Source organism: Mesoplodon densirostris, chromosome 15 (genome assembly GCF_025265405.1).
Source record: "Mesoplodon densirostris isolate mMesDen1 chromosome 15, mMesDen1 primary haplotype, whole genome shotgun sequence".
Taxonomy (NCBI): Eukaryota; Metazoa; Chordata; class Mammalia; order Artiodactyla; family Ziphiidae; genus Mesoplodon; species Mesoplodon densirostris.
Window position 1 is genome coordinate 20,406,684 of NC_082675.1, and position 23,248 is coordinate 20,429,931.

At 51.3% G+C, this 23,248-nt stretch overlaps 1 protein-coding gene across 1 annotated transcript; it reads left to right on the forward strand.

Annotated features, from left to right (window-relative positions):
* Positions 1-6,894: 6,894 nt before the first annotated feature.
* On the forward strand, positions 6,895-19,573 carry ASPHD2 (aspartate beta-hydroxylase domain containing 2). The gene is made up of 4 exons (XM_060118875.1): positions 6,895-6,978; positions 10,526-11,623; positions 17,101-17,214; positions 17,802-19,573. Exons 2-4 carry the CDS (start codon positions 10,741-10,743, stop codon positions 17,909-17,911), a joined length of 1,107 nt encoding a protein of 368 aa, XP_059974858.1. The 5' UTR covers positions 6,895-6,978; positions 10,526-10,740; the 3' UTR covers positions 17,912-19,573.
* Positions 19,574-23,248: the final 3,675 nt, after the last annotated feature.

Below are 23,248 nucleotides of genomic sequence, written 5' to 3' on the forward strand. Positions count from 1 at the left end.
CAACTCTTTTTCAGTTTTTTAAGGAACCGCCATACTATTCTCCATAGTGCCTGCACCAATTTACATTTCTACCAACAGTGTAAGAGGGTTCCCTTTTCTCCATACCTTCTCTAGCATTTATTCTTGGCAGACTTTTTGATGGTGGCCATTCTGACTGGTGTGAGGTGATACCTCACTGTAGTTTTGAGGTGCATTTCTCTGATTATTAGCGATGTTGAGCATCTTTTCATGTGCCTGTTGGCCATCTGTAGGTCTTCTTTGGAGAAATGTCTATTTAGGTCTTCTGCCTTCAGTTTGACAATTTTTAAAAGCTCCTTTTGGGCCACATTGAATGTATATTCATGCTGGATTTAACACAGAGGCCACCAGTACTCAATCACTGCCATATATTCAGTGGGCACAGCACAGAGTATATGTTCAACAATTCTGTGTAGAATAAATAGTCTTCCCAGGTGACTTCTCAGCTTCCCTCTGTTGGGAATGTAGAAAAAGTGGGTTCAGAATGAGAGGACGCTTCTCTATTCTAGCTGGGAGTTTCAAGATATGTCTGCTCCTGAGCTCAGAGGCAGCCTGGATGAATTCCATGAATATGAGGTTTCTCTACCACTTGGTCTGAGGCTGATGTGGCATTGATATGGCCGTGGCTGTTTTTTAATAGTCTGCATCCATTCTGATGGTTGGTGCCATGATGTACTGATTGTTAAACAGTTTTAGTATCAACCCCCACTGGGTGCACAAATGGAAGGCTATATTGGTCACAGTTTGTGACCAACAAAGGCTCTTAGAGGTGGGAAAGGAAGCAAAACACACTCTAGTTCATTTAGAGGTTGAAGTCTATTCCAGGTTTGGTAGAGGGCTGATTCTCTTAAAGATCTTATAAACCTGCTCATGCTTCTAATGGCTGTTTTTCCATTGCAGAGGCTGATAGCTTCTCACACCTACCTTCCCTGCCCAGCCAAAGCTATTCCAAAGCTTCTGGAGATTGAGGAATGACTGGTGTAGTCCAGATGAAGGCAGTGAGCCAGGTCAAGCGGGGGCTGGGTGGTGACCCAGTGGAAGACAGTGGCAGAAACAGGTGATGGCTTTGGGAAGAAATTTTAATTAAGTCACTTACTCCAATGTCTAAGGCAAGCTATCCCCGTCTTCACAGCAGCAGGCTCATGTCTGGTTCTACCTATTGACACTGTAAGCAGGAAGTTCACTGTCTGTTCAGACGCAAAAGAGATGTTAGCAGCACTTTATTGGATCAGCTCAAGGTGATTTAGATTTGCTCTTGGAATCCATTAAGCATTTGATAACGCGGAAGTGTGGCTCTGCTTTCTGGACAGATAGAATTACTCCTCTGTATATGCTAACCAACCAAAGTGTATCATCCAATGCGATAAAGCTATTTGGAGAGATATGCAAACTCATTCCCTAGGATTTCTGACTCAGGCTTATCCTGATGTTGCTCAGAGCAAAGCTTCCCAGCTTTTTTTTTTTTTAATTTTATTGAAGTATAGTTGATTCACAATGTTGTATTAATTTCTGCTGTACAGCAAACTGATTCAGTTACACATATATATATTATTTTTCATATTCTTTTCCATTATGGTTTATCACAGGATATTGAATATAGTTCCCTGTGTTATACAGTAGGACCTTGTTGTTTCTCCATCCTATATGTAATAGTTTGCATCTGCTAACTCCAAACTCCCAATCCTTCCCTCCCCCACTCCCCCCAAAGCTTCCTAGTTTTTATTTGGGGTAGCTTAGGGCAATGGTATACAAACTTATTTTAGTTTTAGGAACTAAAATACAAGTACAGAAGCCAATGAAAAGCCAGCTGCTCAGAGGCAAGCAACTAAGAGACCCTGGGCGTGTGCCTGTCACCCCACTCCCTTCATCCCCTTTCTCTTGTTGCCCCTACCAGGGCTACTAGGAACCTCAAAGTTGGAACACAGTTGAAGCAGCTGTTCTGAAAATCTCCAAGTAGCTCAAGTCATATTGGAAACCTGCAACCCAGACCTTTAAAAACAAAGTAAGTTTTACCTAATCAAATTGCCTCCTTGGGCTTCCCTGGTGGCGCAGTGGTTGAGAGTCCGCCTGCCGATGCAGGGGACACGGGTTCATGCCCCGGTCTGGGAAGATCCCACATGCCACAGAGCGGCTGGGCCCGTGAGCCATGGCCGCTGAGCCTGAGCGTCCGGAGCCTGTGCTCCACAACGGGAGAGGCCGCAACAGTGAGAGGCCCACGTACCACAAAAAAAAAATAAATTGCCTCCTTATAATTTATAATTGTGTAATAGTTCAAACATTCATAGGAATAACAGGATAAACATTTATGTACCTACCACCTTCCTTTGCAAATCTTAACATTTTGCTTTGTTGCTTTGGTTTTTGAAAGAAATAAAATATTTAAAATATTGTTGAAGCCCCCCCTACCACGTACCCTTCCCCAATCCTACTCCCTCTCCTCTATACTCCCTCCCTAGAAATAACCACTATCCTGAATTTGCATTAATTGTCCCCATGCAAGATTTTTACTATTAATACATACATTAATATATGCATTTTCCTGAATGTATCTATGTGTATATGTACACATATGTAACATATAATATTATATACATATTCCCTAAACAGCATATTGTATTCTTTGCATGAGTTCACACTTAATATCAATATTATGCTATAATACCAATCTGTTGTTTCCTTTTCCAGCTCAACATTATATTTTGGAGATTTATCCATGTTGAAACATTTAGCTCTGTCTCAAGCACTTTACCTGCTACATCATATTCCTTTGTATGAGTTTATGTGTGCATTTTCCTCTTGATAATGTTTGTTGCCTCCAGTTTTTCACGAAATGTTGCAATGTACATTCTTGTACGCGTCCCACTCTGCAAAGTTCTCTAGGGCAAAGGCTTTCAAATTGACCTGACTGCCACCCACTATCAGAAATGCATTTTACACTGGGACCCAGTGCAACACCCCCATGCACACAAACACACAGTACTCTTAGGACACTTTCAGAAACACTCCTGTAATTTTTGATTGTCTGTTGTCTATTTCGTTGTTTCAAATCGTGGTCATGACTCACTCTGTCAATTCTACAACCATCAGTGGAACCCCCAGTTTGAAAATCAGTGCCCTGGAGCATATACCAGGAAGTAGCATGGCAGGATTGGGGGGTGTGCACACCTTCAAACTTTACAAAAGAGGGCCAAAGTAGTTGTGCAAATTTACACTCCACCAGCAGTGTACAAGAGCACCTGTTGCTCCACAGCCTTAACAATACTTGGCGTCAACTGGCCTTTCAATTTTTGCCAACAGGATGAAAGCAAAAGAGCATCTCACTGTGGTTTTAATTTGCCTTTCCATGATGAACAATGGGCACGGCACCTTCCTAGTTGTTTACTGGCCATTTGTGTTTCCTCTTGTGTGACTTGCCTGCTCTTATCCTTGGCTCATTTTTTATTAGATAATTTCATTTTGTCTTTAGCTTTCTTGGCCCTTTGCTTTTCTCTATAAATTTTAAGATCAGTTTATCTCGTTGCATGAAAAACATTGGGATTGTCATAAAAATTGATTTAAATTTTATAGGTCAGTTGGGGAAACTGACATTTTTGTGATGTTGTCTCTTTGGGAGTTTTTGCGTACATTGTCATTATTCACAATTTATTCTGTGCCCTTCAATATTTTTATTTCATTTTTCCCCCATCTTTCCCATTTTAGTTAAATTCATTCCTGAGTTCTTTACAGTTTTGTTTTGTTGCTACTATGAATGTTTTTTTTTTTCACTTACTCTTCCAAATGCCTCCTATTTCTTTTTCTTGCCTTATTGCACTGGTGAGAAGGCCCAGTACAATGTTGGGTAGGTGTGGTGAGAGTGACCATCCGTGTCTTTTCCTTTTTTTAAAGTTAAAATACTTCTGTATATTTGCAAATGCATAGCATTTTCCTGGGAAAATGGGTAAGAAATTGGTTATAATGATTTTCTCAAGGAAAGGGAACTGGGTGGTTGAGGGATAGGGAAGAAGGGTAGTCCTAGTAAGTCATTTGTCCTTTTTGCTTTTTGTTCCAGGAGCATTTAAATCCTTTTGAAAATATCAAATGAAGTTAAAACATTACAGAAAATGCTGGAATTCCTTTTGTCCACTGTGTCCAATTCTCATTCCTTCTTGACGTCCCTCTAAGTTGCTTTCTCTGAGGGATAGTCTTTATATTTACAAACATTGTATTATTTTAAGTTTTAAAAAGGACAACATACTAGGGTATTCTTCCAGTGCTTTTCTCCTGCTTTTACATAAATATGTGTGTACATCCACAGAAACCATAGAGTAATGTTTTGTGTTGTATATGTGCATATTATGTAAATGAAATTATACTGCACGTAGAATTCTGCTTTTTTTTTTGCTTTATCATTTGTTCAGGAGCTCTATATTGTTATACATACATCTAGCTCTTCCTTTTTAATAGCTGCCCAGTATTATATAACATGAAGATGCTACTATTACTTTATCTACCCTAGAATTTCTCTTGTAGTGAAATTATTGGTTCTTAGGGGAAACATATTTGTTGTTGCTGTTGTTTTAGCAAATACTACCAAATTGCTCTATAAAGTGACTATACCAGTTTCTCTCACCCACCAAACAAGTATTTTGTCGATGGTCTACACATTCCCCTACTGACTTGCTGTGACCTTGATTGAGCAAGGCATGTTTTCTCTCTGGACCCCTAGTGACTCCATCTGTAGGAGGAGGGAGTTGGGTGGACCCCACAAGTGTACAAGATGGCATAAAGATAGGCTGTGCAGCCTCAGAGTGGGTCGGGAATGACTGCGCTAGAGACAACGGGGAGAGGAGGAGGACGCGGGTAACAGCCAAGCTGAAGCCAGGCAATTTATAAGCACTTGGCCCTTATCTCAACTCTTCCATTAACACAGTGAAAATTTGTCATGAGCTTTCACCCAAAAGCCCCCTCTGGAAGGCCCATATACCCTTTTCTGGGGGGAATTCACCTCCCAGGGTCTCCCAAAGGAAAGAATGGCAAGCAGGGTTAGCAAAGTGTGTGTGTGGTAATTTTGCCGTTGAACAAATAAATGCTTTTAACAAATACAGAGCGAAATAATTGCACTGGTCAAAGATAATTACAAGATTTATAGACAATATTAATTCATAATGTACTACAGATGGTGTGATCCAGCAATGGAGCACACATTTACAACTGTATGAAGAATATTTTTCTTTTTCATCCCTGTCAGTGTGATGCAGTGACTGAACATATGTGTCTTTGGAGAACTCTAAATTTGAGCAACTTTCTGAATGTGAGATGCACCAAATACCCTCCCATCTTCTCCACCCTACCCAGGCTCAACCATTCCGAGGCTGGCAGTGAAAAGATACAACATGTTTAATGTTTCTAAATCTGATGCCTGTGTCGATTACCCACACTTGGAGCAAATCCGGATGCATTTTATGGTTTCCCAATGTATGCATCCGGAATAAAAGAGAAAAAAAGAAAAGTTCTTCCTCCTTTGGACTTAAGGGGGGAGATAACAGGGATGAAGTGGATTTTAAGACATGGTAAAGGTAGATTCTGGGCCACAGTAGATGTGGATTCTGAGCAATAATAGAGATGGTAGAGGTGGTTTCTGAGAGAGACAAGGTGGATTCTGGGACATCCTAGAGGTAGGCTCTGGGACAAAGGTGAGGTGAATTCTGGGGCATGGAAGAGGTGAGTTCTGGGACAGGGACCTGGTGGATTCTGGGAAGGGGCAAGGTGGGTTCTGGGACACGGTAGAGGTGGGTTCTGGGTGTGGGGGTGGTGGGAGGTGGGAGGTGGGGTCTGTGAAGGGGCAAGGTGGATTTTGGTACAGAATGGATGGACTGTGGGCTGGCCCTCCCACTCCGTGTTCCCAAAACCCACTCATGCATAGTTCCCCCGGAGCCCACAACACGACCCATGGCCCCTGTTATTTGTCTCCCACAAGCCTTCGCTCGAACACTACTTGCTCAGAGAGTCCTCCCTGGGGACTCCAACCCCGCATTAGGTCCCCCTGTTACACATTCTCATCCTGTCCTGTCCTTTCTCTTGGTAACCACTCTGCCTGGTAGGTGACTGTAGATGTGTACCTGTGATTACTTGGGCACCGCCTACTCCTGGCTAGTCGGTGACTCCCTGCGGGCAGGGGCCGCGTCTGGACTGCTCGCCAGAGAGCGCAGGGCCAGCCCCAGAGAGGTTGCCCAATAATCATTTGTATCAAGCGAATGAGTTTTTTTCCATGAAACTTAAGGATCCTGTTTGATTTGCGATTTCATTCCAAGTGCCTGCGAGGCCTCTTAAGTATATGAATTAATAAAGAAACAGGGTGTCAGGGCAAGAGGAAGTGAGGGAGGAAAGAAGAGGGAGGGAAAGTGAAAGAGAAGGAAAGGAGGAAATGTAGGAGGGAGAACCAGAGAAAGGAGAGAGACCAAGGGAGGGAGAACAGAGAAGGCACAGAGGAAGAACCAGGAGCAGGTGAATTAACGCCCGCCGGACTTCATGAATTACCCAACGCCCGCCCGCCTGCGCGCGCCCTGGGACTGGGCGGGTAGTGCGTCTCCCCGCTCGGGCCCACGGCCGCGCCCGCAAAAGCCACGCGAGCGGGCGACGCGATCCCGGCCCCGGGTCACCCCACGTGCGACTGACTAGCGCCGCTGGCCGCTGGGGGTCTCGGCCCCGCCCCGCCCGTGCCCGCCCCCCTTCCTCGAGCCGCCCGGCCGCGCGCGGCATTGTGGGAGTTGTGGTTCCCGCGGCCCCGCGGAGCGCAGCGCGGCGTCGGCACCGGCTGGGAACCAGCTCGGCTCTGGCTCGGGCTCCGGCGGCGTGGGCCGGGCAGCAGCGGGGCGGTGGCTCCGCGGCGTGGGCAGGGGGCGTCCGAGCGTCCGCGCCCTCGGGCGGCGGCGTCGCCCCGGCCCCAGCGACCGCCCCCGCCGCCCGCGAGCTCGGGCGCAGGTAAGCGGCTTCTCCGGGGGCTGCGGGGCAGGACGGCGGCGCAACGGGACCGACCCTACGAGAGGGGGAGGAGGCGGGGGCCGGGTGGCTGCAGGCCCGCGGCCCCCACGCCCGGCGGCGCGGCCGCTGAGGGTGCTCAGCGCCCCGCATCTCGGCCCGTACGAGGGGCCCCCGCCGCCCAGCGCTCGCTACGTGCTGAGCGCCGCCGCCTTGGCAGTGTACGCGGCCCGGGCCGGGCATCACCCTCCTTGTCCCCTTGCTCCCTCGCGACTCTGTGCACCGTGTTAACATGCCCCATCACCATCACCTCCTCGGTCACCACCTTCCCTGGTCCCTTCTCTTGTTGCTCTCCCCCTCCCCCCCATCCCTGTGCATCACCCATTTCCCTTATTTCCCGTGGTGACCCTCCTCCCCTGTCCCATGAGCCTCCTTCCCTAATCGCCCACTTTTCCTGTCAGTACCTTTCCATCGTCCCATTCCCCCCACCCCACCCCCCCTCCCGCCCCGACCTCCTGGTGGTCACCATCTGTATTAACCTGTGCACTCCCCTTTCCCCCACTCTCCTGAGTGGGTGGATACTGAAAAAGCTGGACAAGAAAGTGAGGAGGAGAGGTCTTCGGTTCCCCGCAGCAGAGGGCTGGCCCCAGGGCAGCTCTCAAGCTCCTGGGTGCCTGCATCACACTCCTTGCCCTGCTCCTTGGGGGGCTTCTAGGGTACCCTGAGAGTGAGCAGAAGCTCTCTGGCACTGGGCAGCCTCTTGGACTGGTAATGTGAACTGGATTAACCAGGTTTGAGGCGAGTGTCTCTCTCCCTCGGTGTTCATTGTATCAGAAGTTATATTTGATTGGACTTGCTCACCAAAAAGTGGCCATGAATTCGGACCCTATTGCCCAGAGCTGGCTGACTTTGAAGATCTGGAGTTGCGTATTATTAAAGTGCAGAACTGCAATGAGGTGTCCCCATCCCTGATGAGGACAAGAAATGGGAACAGATGTGTAAAGGAAGCTGGAAGTTACTGTGGTCACAGAGACAAGAGCTGGGGGGTGGGAGTGGGGGGTGGAATTCATGCCCTCCCAGCTGCAGGGCTGGGGTCTATGAGGGTCAGATGTTTGAACCAGTAGTTAATAAACTGCCAATCACCCTGCAAAGGTAAAGGTTTAATTTAGTGTCACGTTTCAGCTGTGAGCTTGTTAATCCACCTCCGGGCTCAGGGTCCTGCCAGCGTAGTTTGGGTAAAAGTAAGTGGCAGATGTGAAAAGTCCTTACTTGAGCGCTCAGTGCTGTTTGTGATCTTGTGAGCAGGGTCTGAAGCTGGGGTCCAGGGCATGAGGATCTTCTGCGTTTTGTTTATAGCTCAGCTTAGGGAGCGTTCATGGCTGGTGTTGTACAGAATGAGGCTTCCCTGGGGAGAGGGTAAGTGGTGTGACTGTCCAATGGAGAGATTCCCTCGTCGTCCACCGGGTACTCCACGTCTTCATTTTGATTGACTTAAACTTCAAGCAGGGCTGATGGGAACTGAAACTTAACAGGTGTTTGTTAAATGATCATCATGTCACTCTTGGAACATTTAAGAAAAACCTCTCTTCCTGAGAGACTGGGTTTTCAAAGTTCCAGTTAGGGCTTCAGCTCAGTGATGGGGGAAATCCTTTTAGTAAAAGTGCTTGTTATCCTACAGATGTTAGTTTCACACTGAATTTCAAGAATCCTGGGGTTCTGTTTGGGAGATGGCTTGCAAACAAAACACCTTTCATCATGATTTTCCTTCCCTTTTCCTCAAGAGGAAACAGCTGCCAGTTATGGGAGGACTAGTCAAGAACCATGGCCCTGGGGTGAGTGGGGGAGGGAGTCTGTTTCCATCCAGGGGGCCCAGCCTTTCCCTCTTCTCCCAAATCTGTGAAGAAATGGAGGACGTATGAGGAAAGAATTTAGCTTCTAACCTCCCGACTCTTGTATTTTTCCTAGAAACATAAAAATGTCCATGAATATTCAGCATATGCGTTTCTGACTGAATATTATAGTCAAGCGATTCTTTATTCAACCTAAGCTGGGAAGATATAAGTAGGGAGTTAAAGACAATCTAAGGTTTCCCTTTAATTTTAATAGCTTTGCACGTCTGGGGACCCCTCCCCCCAAAAAATTCCTTGAGATGTGTGGCAACAAGGGTTTACCTTTGGCTGTTGGAATTCTCAGACCTGAGATCCTTTCCCTGATGGCCCACCTGTGGTTTGCTGGCTAATAGAGATGGGGATCCACATGTCACAGCGGTCACTAGCGCATTCTGAACTGTCACCATGATGTAATCATCAGTGCTTTCAACCCATCATTCCCCTTGATCCAATGAGAGGAGCATTACCCCATCTTAACAGATGAGCAGACTGAGACAGGGGAGTGACCTGCCCAGTTTGGGTTCTTAACCTCTCTGCTACGGTGCAAGAATGTTGGGGCCAAATTTCGTCCCCGGAGAAGGGGGAGGGTACAGCTTTCCTGTTTTTGTTAGTTGCCTTCTCACATTCCTGTGAGACAAGGGAGAGCGTGGTACCAAGCGAAATTTCTGAATTATTCTGCTCCTCGAGGTGAGGGAATGTATTACACATGTAGTAGAACATAGACCTGGCTGTTTTCGTCCAATTAGAGCAGGATGGACAGGGAGTTTCACCTGGGAAACGCGGCCGGGGTTTTATAGACACGGGCAATGAGACAGCTGGGCTCCGATCATCTTTTAGGTTGTGAGGATAATCAGCTAGACGCTGGCCCAAACCATCGGCAGGACACGTGGCAAAGCGCAGCACTTCTGTGTGTTTTGGAGACAGACCGGAAAGGGCTTCTATTTTCATTCTATCCATCATTTCACTTTCATAATCTCATGGGTGAGGCCAGTAGATAGCCTCCCAAGCGAGTAGACAGAAAATGCCTGGTGTCCACCACAGATGTGACCCCGGGGAGCCCACTTCCTTTTCCAGCTTGATTTAAGCCCAACCTATGTCAGAAGGGCAAGAGAGATTAAATGAGAATGATGAAGTGCTGTGAAAAGGGAAAGTAAAATGGAGAATATGCAGTTCCAAATTACTTTATCATTTGTAAGATGCTTTTGAATCCAGATTTCTCTTTAATAAAAAGTACAGAGATTTAAGGAGAATAAGCATTTATTACATACCTACCATGCAAGAGCATAGCAAAATGGATAGATATTGCTTTGAAGTGAGATGGGCTCTGTGTCCCTGCCCCGGCTGCATGAACTGGGGTGAGTTATAGGACCTCTCTGAGCCTCAGTTTCCTCATCCATAAAATGGGGATCACAGCACCTCCTAAGGATGACACAAAACAGATGGAACTACTGTAATGATCAAACAGTACCTGATGCAGATTAAACACTATTGGCCTTTTGGGAAAGGGGGTGGTGATAAAATGGAGGGAGAAGGTACAGGATTGAGAAGTGTGTCCCCTTCCAACAGAGACCTGACAAAACGAGCTGGGGCTTTGCGTTTCACTTGAGGACTTTTCCAGGTGTAAAAATTTATGCGGTTTATTATTATTTTTTTCATCTCAGGTTTGGACTGCCTCAAAAAGTCATTTCACGGTGACCAGCCCCACTTGCCAACGTGACCAAAAGCTGCTCCTTTGCCCCCACCCGCAGTGACTTTTGCCGGGAGTGGGGGGCTGGGCACAGATGCCTGTCCATGCCGCCCTTGGCAGGACCCGAGGAACCGTGGCAGCCATGCCTCCGCCTGCCCCAGCCGCCCCTCACCCCCTACGCTGACCTGCATGGTATGCATGCCCTCGGGACCCCCGAGGACTGACCAGCTGACCTCACTTTGGATCCCCAACAGCTCCCCCAAAATGTCGCTTGAGTGGCTGGTGGCCTGGAGCTGGTCGCTGGACGGCCTGAGGGACTGCATCGCCACCGGCATCCAGTCTGTGCGGGACTGCGACACCACGGCCGCGGTCACCGTGGCCTGCCTGCTGGTCCTGTTCGTGTGGTACTGTTACCACGTGGGCAGGGAGCAGCCCCGGCCCTACGTCTCGGTCAACGCCCTGATGCAGGGCCCTGACGCCACGGGGCTGCAGAACGGGTTCGTGTACTGCCAGTCCCCCGAGTGCGTGCGCTGCAGTCACAGTGAGGGTCTCAACCAGAAGCTCTACCACAACCTGCAGGAGTACGCCAAGCGCTACTCCTGGTCCGGCATGGGCCGCATCCACAAGGGCATCCGCGAGCAGGGCCGCTACCTCAACAGCCGGCCCTCCATCCAGAAGCCCGAGGTCTTCTTCCTGCCCGACCTCCCCACCTCGCCCTACTTCGCCCGGGACGCACAGAAGCATGACGTGGAGCTGCTGGAGCGCAGCTTCCAGACCATCCTGTGCGAGTTTGAGGCCCTGTACAAAGCGTTTTCGAACTGCAGCCTCCCACAGGGCTGGAAAATGAACAGCACCCCCAGTGGGGAGTGGGTCACCTTTTACTTGGTCAATCAGGGGGTCTGCGTCCCCCGGAACTGTAGGAAGTGCCCACGGACGTACCGCTTGCTTGGAAGCCTTCGGACCTGTATTGGGAACAATGTTTTTGGGAATGCGTGCATCTCCGTGCTGAGCCCCGGCACCGTGATAACGGAGCACTACGGACCCACCAACATCCGCATCCGATGCCATTTAGGTATGTGGTGGGGACAGGGCGTCCTGGCACGTGCTGTTCTAATAAATACATCCCAGCCCGTCTGCCGGACGGGAGTCCAGACACCACGAATTGTAGTCAGTAGCCAGGATTGTGCTTTTTCACATGCTTCACTGTACTCTGATCAGAAATTGATGGGTCACATGTAAACAGTGTTGGCAGCAGAGAATTGAGTCAAAAAAGAAACGCGTGGTCAGTACAAACCTAATTTGTGACAGCAACTCCGTCCAAAGGAATTGTCTGCCGAGATGGGAATGGTCTCCATCTACGCTGTCCAGTGCAGGAACCACCAGCTGCATGTAACTTGAGTGCCTGAAATGTGGCCAGTGCAACTAAGGAGCTCAATTTTTACTTGAATCGAAATTTTAAAATATGACAGTTGGCTACTGTATCGGACAGAGTAGTTCTAGAGCCAAAGGCTATTGGGGTGATTCAGGAGGCTGAAAGATACTCAAGTGCCTTCCAAATCACCAAGGACGAAGGGACGCTTTGTGTGAAGTTGATTTTATTTGGCTTCGAGGGAGGTTGGTAATACGCGTAGTGCGTGTAGCAGTGGTTTTGAGAACAGGGTCTGGAATCAGATTGCCTGTGTTTGCGTCCTCACCCCACCATGAGCTGGCTGTGTTACTTTGGGCAAGTCAGTCCACCTCTCTGGGCCTCAGTTTCCTCATTTGGGAAGTGCAGGTATTATAAAAAGATCATCTTTTACAGAGTTATGTTGAGGCTCTGGTGTGGTAACGCACGTCGTGAAGCATTTGTTCAAGCAGAGCCTGGTGGTGAGTACTTGATAAAAGCAGGCTCAAAAACCACTCGGTGAGGCGGGATGTTAGTTCTCCAGGATGCCTGCTTCCTAGTGAGTCATGATAACATATTGGTTACCAGGGCAGTGGCACCTCTGGTTGGCATCCCAGACTAGAGGAGCTGCCGAGAGCCTGAGCAAGGTCCCGCTTTGGAAGCTCGCAGTGTGCCCGCCTGGCTTTGTGTTGGAGGGAGGAGAGGCGCGCGGAGGAGCCCCAGTGTAGGCTGGAGAAGGGGGTTCATAACCGTGGTCCCCAGGGGAGCCTCGGGGCTGCCTGGGGGACCTGAGCCCGCCGCCCCGGGCCCTCCAGCCCCTCCAGCCCCTCTTCGCCCAGAACCCTCTGCTTCTCCCGCTCTTTCTGTGGGGACTGGACAGAGGGCTTCACTGCTTTAAAAAAACAAAAGGAACTAGATTCGGGCAATTGACATCGTTTTGAGTATTTCAAGAGTAAAAGCAGGACAGGGTAGGGGCTCTGGAGGGAGTGGCCTGGCTTCGTGGCTGGCTGTGAGACTTTGGGAAATAACCACGTCTCTCTCGGCCTCAGTTTCCACATCTGTAAAATGAGGAGATAGTACTTACAGAAATGTTGAGAGGTTTCAATAAAGTCATATCTGCCATGGCTACTTGACACGGCGCCTGGCATGCGACGGCATTCGATAAAGGGTAGCTAGTAGCTTTTATGATCAAACACTGTGTTGGGCAGTGTGAAAAATGACCCATAAGACATAGTCCCTGCCCCCAGGAAACAGTGGAAAATGCACAGACTCTGGAAGCAAACATACCTGGACTCAGATCCCGGCTTAGCCCCATTTGCCGGGTGACTCTGGGCAGGCTCTGAAACTGAGCCTCCAATTTCTCCTCTCTGAAATGGGCGTAACACCTACCTGGAGGACTGTTTAGAAGATTAGAAGTATGTCCTGTGTGTGAAGTGCTTGGCAGGTAGAGGGCAGTCAGTTAAAGGGGGCTCTGGTTGATCTAAGAAGCGAGATGATCGTCTTAGTGATGATTATTGTAATAAAATCTCTGTGTGAGGCACCAGGGTGCACGCTGAGCTCAGGGGACACAGGGGCTGCCTGTGGGCTGCTCCGGGAAGGGGGTCTGACCCTGCAGGACCGCTGGGACCGCCGGGGTGGAGCAAAGCAGGAGCCTTCCCCTGGGGCTGGGGCGCCTGTATCTGGGCTAGCTGGGGAGCCCGCTGGTGGGGCTGAGCTTGACCAGCTCAGTGGGAGCAAACCGCAGGGGGCCTCCCTGCCAGGCTGTGGGCGTCGGGGAGCCATGCTGTTCTTTTTAAAGGTTTCCCTTGTAAGTTTTTTACAAGCTTCAGAAGGACGTGTAAGGAGGGGCATTTGAAGTGGATGTGGTAGAATTCCTGGCAGCTGTGTTGAGTAGGAAGGGCTGGTGGACCTGCTTCCTGGGTGTTCATGCCTGTTGTATATGTGTGCAGTGTACGTGTGTGTGTGTGTGTGTGTGTGTAACATGTGCCCACGTGGGCCTCTTTATGACCCGTCATTCCCCTCCCGGCCCAGAGAGTCACTTGCCACCAGAAAAACTGGGTCATCCGTGTCACCCTGGACAGCAGGCTGTGTTGGAAGGCGTCCCACTACCGTGGGCTGTCCCCATGGCAAGGGTGAGTGCCAGGCCTGGGTTTGCTCCGTTTCCCCCTCTCCTCTGTCCTTCCACCCAGGAAGGAAAGAGAGGGGTGTGAGACTCAGGTGACCTCGTGTGTTGACACAGGCGGTGTCCGGAGAATGAGGTCAGAGGCAGGAAGGGCCTGGCACATGCCAACGGCCACACCTCCGCCGGTTACCTGGCAGGCGTGGGGAGGCACCTGCGGTTCCAGAACTGTGTCCTTGAAGTGCCCCGCAGCCTCCCTTTCCGCCTTCTGTCTTGAGTGGGGACTGGGGACGTCGTCCCAGCCACCGCTCTTCAGCCGTCAGCGCCTCCGGATGGCACACGTTTGCCGAGCCTGCTCCGAGCTTCCGCTAGAGGTGGCATCGCGCAGCACCCACTCCATGCGGCCCAGCCGTCACCCAGCATCGTGTACGGGGCTGCGAGGTCCCCACCCACTGTCACAAACCTCCAGGGAACAACCTCTGAAACTAATCAGGCAGCTGTTAGCCAGGAGGCAGATGCCGGTCCAGTGGCGGACCCTCAGGGAAGGGTAGAGGAAAATGTGTGAGCGGATCCAGATTCTCGCTACAAAAGCCCATTAGGCTCTCATTTTCCTTTCGTGAGTATATTGTTGGATTTCTTGGCCGTCCGGCTGGGTGATGCAAGCTGGTCAGCTCCTGTCTGCCTTGCCCACCCTGAGTGCCAGCTGCCAGCCTCCTGAAGTGGGGGACAGAACCCTTTCTCCACCCGTCTTGCACCTCTGTCCATGGGCATTGGGGACAAAGCAGTGAGCCCTAAGCCAGAGGGGGCCTGGGGATATGGGACTGGCTGAGGCCATGCGTGGGGCCTGTCTGTCCCCAGGAGCCGTCCGAATGCTCTGTTTGGGCGAGTGTTGATCATATCTGCCAGCCAGGCTGGTTTATGGCAGTAGGCGGGGATGGTGGGCCGCTGGAAGGCTGGGGCGCGGTGAAGGGAGGCGGAGGCGAGTGAGCAGGGGCTGGGAAGCCGGCAAGCCAGGCCGTTTTTGTGTTGTACCATGGGGGGTGGTGGTGATGAATCATTTCATGGCCCAGACAAAGGGGAGCTTCTTTCTGGAATCCTGGGGTGTTCTGTCGCTGCAGAGAACCACCTATCCCTAAAGGCCTTCTCCACCCAAGCGGTGAGGGCATGCATGGAAAGATGTGGCGTGTGGGGCTCTCTCCATCCAGGCCAGTGAGCAGCAGGCGGAGCTCCTCTACAGCCCTAACCTCCCCCAGCAGTTGTTAACAGTAGTGGGAGATCCTGGTTCCAGAGGCAGAATGGACGGTGCCAGCTGATTCAGTGAAATGTACTATTGATAGTTGAAACATATTAACTACAGGGAAGTTGACAACCACTTAGCCTCACTGCTACCCCATGTAACAACTAGCATTTATATCCTACTGTCCAGTGTTGTAAGAGCCTGTTCCATGGAGCCAGACAGATTTGGGTTCAAATCTCAGTTCCCACAGGACTAAATAGCGACTTCCAGCAGGTCACTTAACTTCTCTAAAGCTCAGTTGCTCCATCTGGAAAGTGTGTGAAGTGATGTCTGTAAAGTGATTATTTAACACAAACCTGCTCACAGTAAGTCTTCAGTGATTGGTAGCAAGGACAGCGGTCACACAGCCTGGAAGGCAAGTGTGCTCATGGCCTCTCTTTACAGATGAGGAGGCTGTAGCTCAGAGAGGTTGAGTGACTTGCTCAGAGTCACCCAGCACGTAAGGGTGGTCGTCTGACCTGAAGTCCTCTCTCCTGCCCATTACTCCACGTGGCCTCTTTGTTTGAATTCTTACTCCATATGTGCTTCCTGGAGCCATCTATTTCTGGTTCAGAGGGTGTGTTAAATCCTCAGGCTGTTAGAGAGTACGCTGTTTCATGTGTGTCATAGGGACATTAAATCAGAGCGGGGATGCTGACTGGCCCAGGGTCGTGATTGTCAGGGTGGGTCACTGAAGACAGACAGACAACACCATGATCCCAGGCCCTCTTGCAGGGCCCACTTCCTCCCGGGTCAGGGCCTACCCAGCCTCCTCTGAGTCAGTTAGATGGCTGTGCCGGTGCCTTCATTCACAGACCAGGTAGTGCCAGGGGCCAAGCATTCCTTCAGACCCTTGAGTTGGAAATGGGGGTGTGAAAGTGCATGCACGGCAGTGTTTGAAGAAGACCCCCCTTTCCGGGGTTATATACCCGAGCTCGGGTCCCCCACCTGCATTTTATTTTGTTTTGTTTTGTTTTTTTGCGGTATGCGGGCCTCTCGCTGTTGTGGCCTCTCCCGTTGCGGAGCACAGGCTCCGGACGCACAGGCTCAGCAGCCATGGCTCAAAGGCCCAGCTGCTCCGCGGCATGTGGGATCCTCCCAGACCGGGGCACGAACCCGCGTCCCCTGCATCAGCAGGCGGACTCTAAACCACTGCGCCACCAGGGAAGCCCCCCAACCTGCATTTTAAACATATGGCTCCCTATGAGGGTGGCAGTCCGTTTCCTCTGAAAGCTCAGGCGTTTCTTTAAGGGTGTCACCATTTTCCCAGAATGAGGCTGGGGAAACTTGGACTGTGAACATGCCATCCTCAGGCCTCACAGTGGATTTAAACGTTGGACCCTAAAGAGGAGGGCACTGTGTGAGTCTCCGAGTCTTTAATCTCGATTAAAGCAGCCTTTGCCTATTGGGCAGGCAGGGTTCTGAGCCTGGCCTCCCTCGGTTTCCAGGGTCCCACGACTGGGCTTCAGGAGTCTCACACATGTAGCGCAAACCTTGGTCTGTGCTTTAATCAGAGTAGTCCCTGGCCCAGAACAGATTAAGCCACCAGAGGAATGAGTTTCTCCAGGGAGCACAGTGAGGATGCAGGTGCCCAGCCTGCATCTGTCCTGACGGACTGCCTCCACCCACCCATCAGGCGGGGCTCCCGAGGGGTGGGGCGCAGGGTCGGGGCTTCGGAGGTTGAGAGCTCCCTCCACAGCTTGCCACTCCCGACTTCCGGCGTCCCTGGCCCTGCCTGCCTTCATTTTCTTTTCTCTGCTTTGCCCCCAGGTCTGAAGACTCCGAGTGGCTGTGAGCTGGTGGTGGGCGGGGAGCCGCAGTGCTGGGCAGAAGGCCGCTGCCTCCTCTTTGACGATTCTTTCCTGCACGCTGCGTTCCATGAGGGTGAGTGTCTGCGTGCCCCGTGGCCGCCTTTAAAAATATAAATACATATATTTACGTGTATATTTAAACTTTCTTTTTAGAGCAGTTTTTGGTTTCCAGAAAAACTGAGCAGGAAGTACAGAGTGTGCTCCCTGATGTGACCCCCGCCATAAATTTCCCCTTCTGTTAGCAGCTTGTAATAGTGGGGTACGTTGGTTACAATGGACGCGCCAGTTTTAACTCAGGTCCGTAGTTGACATGAAGGTTCACTCTTGCTGTTGTACACTCTGTGGGTCTGCATGAACGTGTGATGTCACGTGTCCACCAGGACAGGATCGCACGGAATAACCTCCCCTCCCTAAAAACCCTGCGCGTTCCACCCACCACGTTTTCCCCCTTCCCTCCCTCTGCCCGTTTCCTTCCGTGCACTCTGCTCAGAACCTTCTGGGGCCTTCTGATAATGTTGTTGGTCAGAGAGGAGGAGAGCTTGTGGTCTGTGCCGGGGTCAGCAGGGGTCCCTGCCTGAAAGCCAACCGCGTGGGTCTGGCTCTGCCCGGGTCCTGGCTCTGGGCGGTTTGAACCTCTCCTCTCTCGCCGCCCTCCCCCAGGTTCGGCGGAGGACGGCCCACGGGTGGTTTTCATGGTGGATCTGTGGCATCCCAACGTCGCAGCGGCCGAACGGCAGGCCCTGGATTTCATCTTTGCCCCGGGACGATGAGAACATTGGTCGTGCTGCAGTCGCCGAGAGTGGCCGCGGTCCGCCCGGGCAGACAGGGGTGCGGCCCGGCCCCTGCCCCTGTTCCAATTCCATGCTCAGAAACCTGCCTCGACAGAATGCTCTCATTTGGGTTTTGTTTTTTAGATCGTGTTGGGTCCCTCTTTCCTTCGGTTATTGAAAATGGGAAATTTTCAGCTTGTATTTCCTTAGATTTTTTTCCCTTCCAGTCATTTGCTTCTGCGGTTCCTTTCTGCCTAAAAGCGCATTACTTTGCTCTGTGACCAGAGGCTCGGTGTCCCTGTCGTCCGTGTCACGCTGCTACTTGGTTTCATCAGTGCTCTGAAATAGGGTCGCCAAATGGTTACTTGTCTGGATGTAATAACATAAATCTTCTTGTCATCTTAAGAGAAAAAAACAAAAACAAAACAAAACACTGCAGATCAGAGAGCTGGAGGACGTGGCCTCTGCTGCTGTCATGGTCACCCTGGGCCTCAGCCGCCCGGGTCGGGGGAGCCCGCGGTCCGCATCCGCAGCCGTCCCCGGCTGGCTTCCTCGGCAGGGTGGCCCAGTCAGGGCGGGGCAGACTCACCATTGCTCACCTCGCCCTGAACCCAGTCAGGTCCCTGATGGCACTGGAGGCTTCTCTGTAGACGCTGCTTTCCGACAGAGCTGAGGCTGGTGTCTTCGAGAGCCAAGCTGGGGCTCCCTCGGGTCAGCAGCTGAACATGTGATTCGATGACCTCACTGCCTACAGAAGCCCTGCTGCCAAACCGGGCCTGGAGAATTCCCCGTTTGAGCTGTTTGGAGTCCACGGTAATGAGCGTTCAGACCACCAGGCTGGCTGATGGGCGCCGAGGTGGGATAAGACCTCACTCATCCATTGACGTTCTGGAAAAGCCTTTCTCTGCCAAACTGGAATCGTAGATCCGCCCAAGGTGTCTGTTTTGCTTTGGAGTTCTGTTGCCTATGATTTTCCATTTATTTGTCTGTACATAAGTGTTCAAACACTGGGCTCAGAGATCATGGCAGAGTCGGCCCTCTGTCTCTGTCAGTGCACAAGGGTGCACTGAGGGCCACCTAAGCCAGTGTGTGCACGTGAGGACACTGGGGGGACCTACACACCCAAAGGACCCATGGTCGTGGCGCTGGGTCTCCTGTGAAGGACGTGGCCAGTTTGAGGCACGAAGTCTAGAAACAGCCCCCCGTTAGCCGATGTGTGAAGGAGTCTCCTCCAGCCACACTAGAGATGCCGTTTTTGAATAACGTATTATGGCAGAGTCAGGTTTATAAAGCCTTGGAGCGGTACGGAACATACTGCTCGTCCCATGTCTGGGTCCAGTGTTTCTATCCGAACGGAAACCAGCAGCTTCTGGGAGGAGCAACCGTCAGAAGTAAACGCAGCCTGAAACGCACTAGGTAGTTACTAGCAAGTGTGCAAAGAAACCGTGTCTACACTTGAGTACAGTTTCTACACAGATATTTTTCAGCAATTAGAATGCAGGAAAGGGCAGAAATGTCAAACACACCTGAAGTCTTTTTACTTGTTAAGTTTCTTGTTAAAGAATCACTGAGGTGCATGATTTCTATACATATTGACTGCTCTACGTTTACAAAGCCAGCAGCCCACACAGGTCCCTGGCTACCTGTGCTCACGTGATGCGGTTGGGGAGCAGGGGGTAAATAAAAGATCTTGCTGAAAACCAGAGTGAAGTGGTAAAGCGGTCTGTTGGAAAGGTGACGTGGGACTTGGGCAGAGGCTCCGAGAGGGCCACTCGTTGCAGGCTCTTTGTTTCTGGATCGTGTCACAGAGACAGGCGGGCCCTAACGGTGATCATGTACAGGGGATGAAGCAAGATGTAGTTCTAAGTAATGGGCGCGGAGTGGGGGAAAGGAGCAGATCCATGGAATGTTCAGGAACTGCAGGTGTCACTCTGGACAAAGAACAAGGACCGTGCTTCAGGAACGCTGAGGATTCAGGACTCGGTGCCAGGAACTTGCTCCCATGTCACCTTGGGCAAGTCACGGAGCCTCTGGGAGCCTCAGCTTCCTTCACTGTAGAGACAGTGCCTGGCACACGAAGCAGCGGGTTGGTTCCCTTCCTGACATAGCAGTGGTTCTAAGCAGTTACAGAGAAACAGGTGAGGAGGAAGGATGGGTGAGGAAGAGATGGACGAACCCACTGGATCAGTGGTAGAGGTGGCCAGGGGAGCTGCGGCTTCTTTCTGTTGTCTGTGTCTAACCTCGGGGAGAAGCAGGGCCCTTGGTGGCTCTGTTTTGAATTTTTCCCCTTGTCTTAGAAGAAGGACAGGAAGCTCTGGTGGCCTGGAGCCCCGGGAGATGCCTGGCTGCCAGGTGTTTTCATAGCAAAGCTGGCCAGGCTGCCACGGCAAGTGGGAGGGGAGAGCACCATGCGCTCTGGGCCACGGTATTTCTCACTCTCCTGAAGTGCGCGTTGCCAACTAGGCAATTGCTAAAGTAATTTACATGTTGCAGCCGGGGACGCCCAAGGTGAGAGAAGGGAGGCAGCATGCCTGCCCAGCTTCGAATGGGAGGCCCTGCCTTCCACCCGGAGACAGCCTGCCTCAGCTGCAAGGCCGGATCGGTGACTCAGTTTGACAGGGTCACCTCCCAGGTCTCCCAGGCACCTGCTCATCATCTGGGTTCTGAGCCCTCCTTTGCTGGCAGCGGCCACACTGGTAGCACTGAGTAGTGCCCTGCAGCGTGTGCTGGAGGAGAAGGGTAGTCCTCACCCACTGGCTCTGGACTTTGACTGCACAGTACAATCACCCAGGGAGCTTTTGAGAAATACTGATGCCCACGCCCTGCCCCCAAGGCGTCTCAGTTCTTTGGCCAGGTCTCGGTATTTGTTTCAGCTCATTTCCTGGGCTGACTCTAATGTGTAGCTGGAGCTGAGGGTCGATGCCCTGAGTAGCAAAAATGGCAAGGCCTTTGAAATCAGCCAGCTGGAGGTTCAAGGCTCAGCTGTGCCCCTGTGTGGTACTGGGATAAGCCACCTAACCTTGGCATCTAGGGGATGGTCACTGTGTTAACACTCTCCTCCAGCAGTACTCTGACGAGCCTCTTGCAAGACCGTAACATTCCCCTTTCTCAGTTCGTGGATTTCCAGGACCTGACCCAACCCCAGCTGCAGGGCTAGGCACATGACCCACACCTGACCAATCAGAGCCTTCCAAACTCCTGGGTACTTAGGGAGTGGGTCAGGGCTGGGCACATGACCCACACCTGACCAATCAGAGCCTTCCAAACTCCTGGGTACTAAGAGATTGGGTCAGGGCTGGGCACATGACCCACACCTGACCAATCAGAGCCTTCCAAACTCCTGGGTACTTAGGGAGTGGGTCAAGGCTGGGCACATGACCCACACCTGACCAATCAGAGCCTTCCAAACTCCTGGGTACTAAGAGATTGGGTCAGGGCTGGGCACATGACCCACACCTGACCAATCAGAGCCTTCCAAACTCCTGGGTACTTAGGGATTGGGTCAGGGCTGGGCACATGACCCACACCTGACCAATCAGAGCCTTCCAAACTCCTGGGTACTAAGAGATTGGGTCAGGGCTGGGCACATGACCCACACCTGACCAATCAGAGCCTTCCAAACTCCTGGGTACTTAGGGAGTGGGTCAAGGCTGGGCACATGACCCGCACCTGACCAATCAGAGCCTTCCAAACTCCCGGGTGCTAAGAGATTGGGTCAGGGCTGGGCACATGATCCAAGTTCTTTCCTGGGACCATTGAGAAAGAGAGGCTACTTTTCGAGGGATGGGAGTGGGGGATCCAGTGTAAAGAAAATCTGAGAGTGAAACCCACAGAGGAGAGCAGGTCTCTCATCTTGTGGAGATCATCTGAGTCCTAATATAGCTTTACCTGGAACCAGCCCTACCTCTGGACTTTTCCGTTACATGAGCCAATAAACTCCCTTTTAACTCTTAAGTCTGAGTTGTGGTTTCTGTCTGTTGCTACCACATGTCCAAATCCACTCTGTGAACTTCATCTCGAAAATGTGCCTAATGCTTCCTCTTATAGGCTTAAAGTGAGGTCTGAATAAGATAAGATTATGGCAAGTTGTGGGTGGGTGGGAAGTGTTTCTTACATGTTTTTAAAATGTAAATATGAGAAGCAGAGGCTAAGTACAAAATGCTGTTTTTAAGGACCCTCCTGCCCTGCTGGCAGCCGCCTCCCCATGACATGTATGTCCCCGGCTGAATCTTGCTAACCAGATGTAAACACAGGGAACAGGACAGAATAGGGCTGTATATTTTGGAGCTGCTGACAGATGGCAGTGAAAATACCCAAGCAGACTGTAGCACTGGGTGGCAGGAGGCAACACACACAGAGACTGATTGACTTTCCGCCTCCTTCCCAGGCACACACGTTGGTCCTAACTTCAGGTCACCTACCCTTCCCCATGTTTCCCACTTCCGCCGCGTTAGCCACCCCGGATTCAAGGTGAGTGCGTTTCGTCCTCGAGTACAGACAGCACTGTTCCCTCTGGAAGATTCTATTGTATACATTATTATCCCATAATACTTGTGGCCCCGCGGGGGTGGGTGCTGGGACACCCACCCAGTTATGCACACTTAACACGAGAAAATGTAGGCTCGGGGCAGTGGGCGAGCACAAGGCTCTGGTGCCGGCTGGAGGGCAAGCCGGAAACAGAAGCCAGGTGTCCTAGCTCATGGCTCAGCATTCCCAGGCTTTTGCACTCCGGTCGTGTGTTCAGGCCTCTCTCTCCCCCCTGGGGAGGCCGTTTGCCTTCTCAGGACACACACACGGAGCCCCACTTTCTGTGGGTCCACGACATGCCGCACTTTTATGTACATCGCCTTTCCTCTGCATTTTAAAGAAGATACTGAGAGTTTCCAAAGCACTAAGTGGTAGAGCTGCGATCTGAACCCTGGTCTCACACCAAAGCCGCGTGTTCCTACTGCCCCAGGAACCAGTTGGGGCTGGTTGGAGAGCAAGGACGCACCCTCTGAGCATACGGGAGATGGAGTGGGGAGAGGGCTCGTCTCACCCCGTGCCCCACGCCCTTCCCAGGGATCACTCAGCCCCGCTGAGTAGGAGGGCAGGGCAGAGAAGGGCTAGCACTCAGCTTGGACCCGCGCACACTCAGCCTCTCATGACGTGGCCTCTTCTTGGCGCTTGACAGGATTCAAAAGGCACTCTGGGTTTTGTTCCCCAGAGAAACACAGCTGGTTTCAAGTTCAGACGTTGAAAATAAACAGAGAGGAAGTGTCCTTTTTCAGCCTTGAAGCCCTTAGAATCTTCACCTTAAGCTTCCCAAATTCAATGAATGTACTGAGAAAAGATCCA

Bases quoted from the DNA above. Each gene is read 5' to 3' on its own strand.
- ASPHD2 (XM_060118875.1), top strand. From the start codon at position 10,741: ATGGTATGCATGCCCTCGGGACCCCCGAGGACTGACCAGCTGACCTCA. The intron at 11,624-17,100 runs GTATGTGGTGGG...CTTTGCCCCCAG, and splicing joins CCGCATCCGATGCCATTTAG to GTCTGAAGACTCCGAGTGGC. The intron at 17,215-17,801 runs GTGAGTGTCTGC...GCCCTCCCCCAG, and splicing joins GCACGCTGCGTTCCATGAGG to GTTCGGCGGAGGACGGCCCA.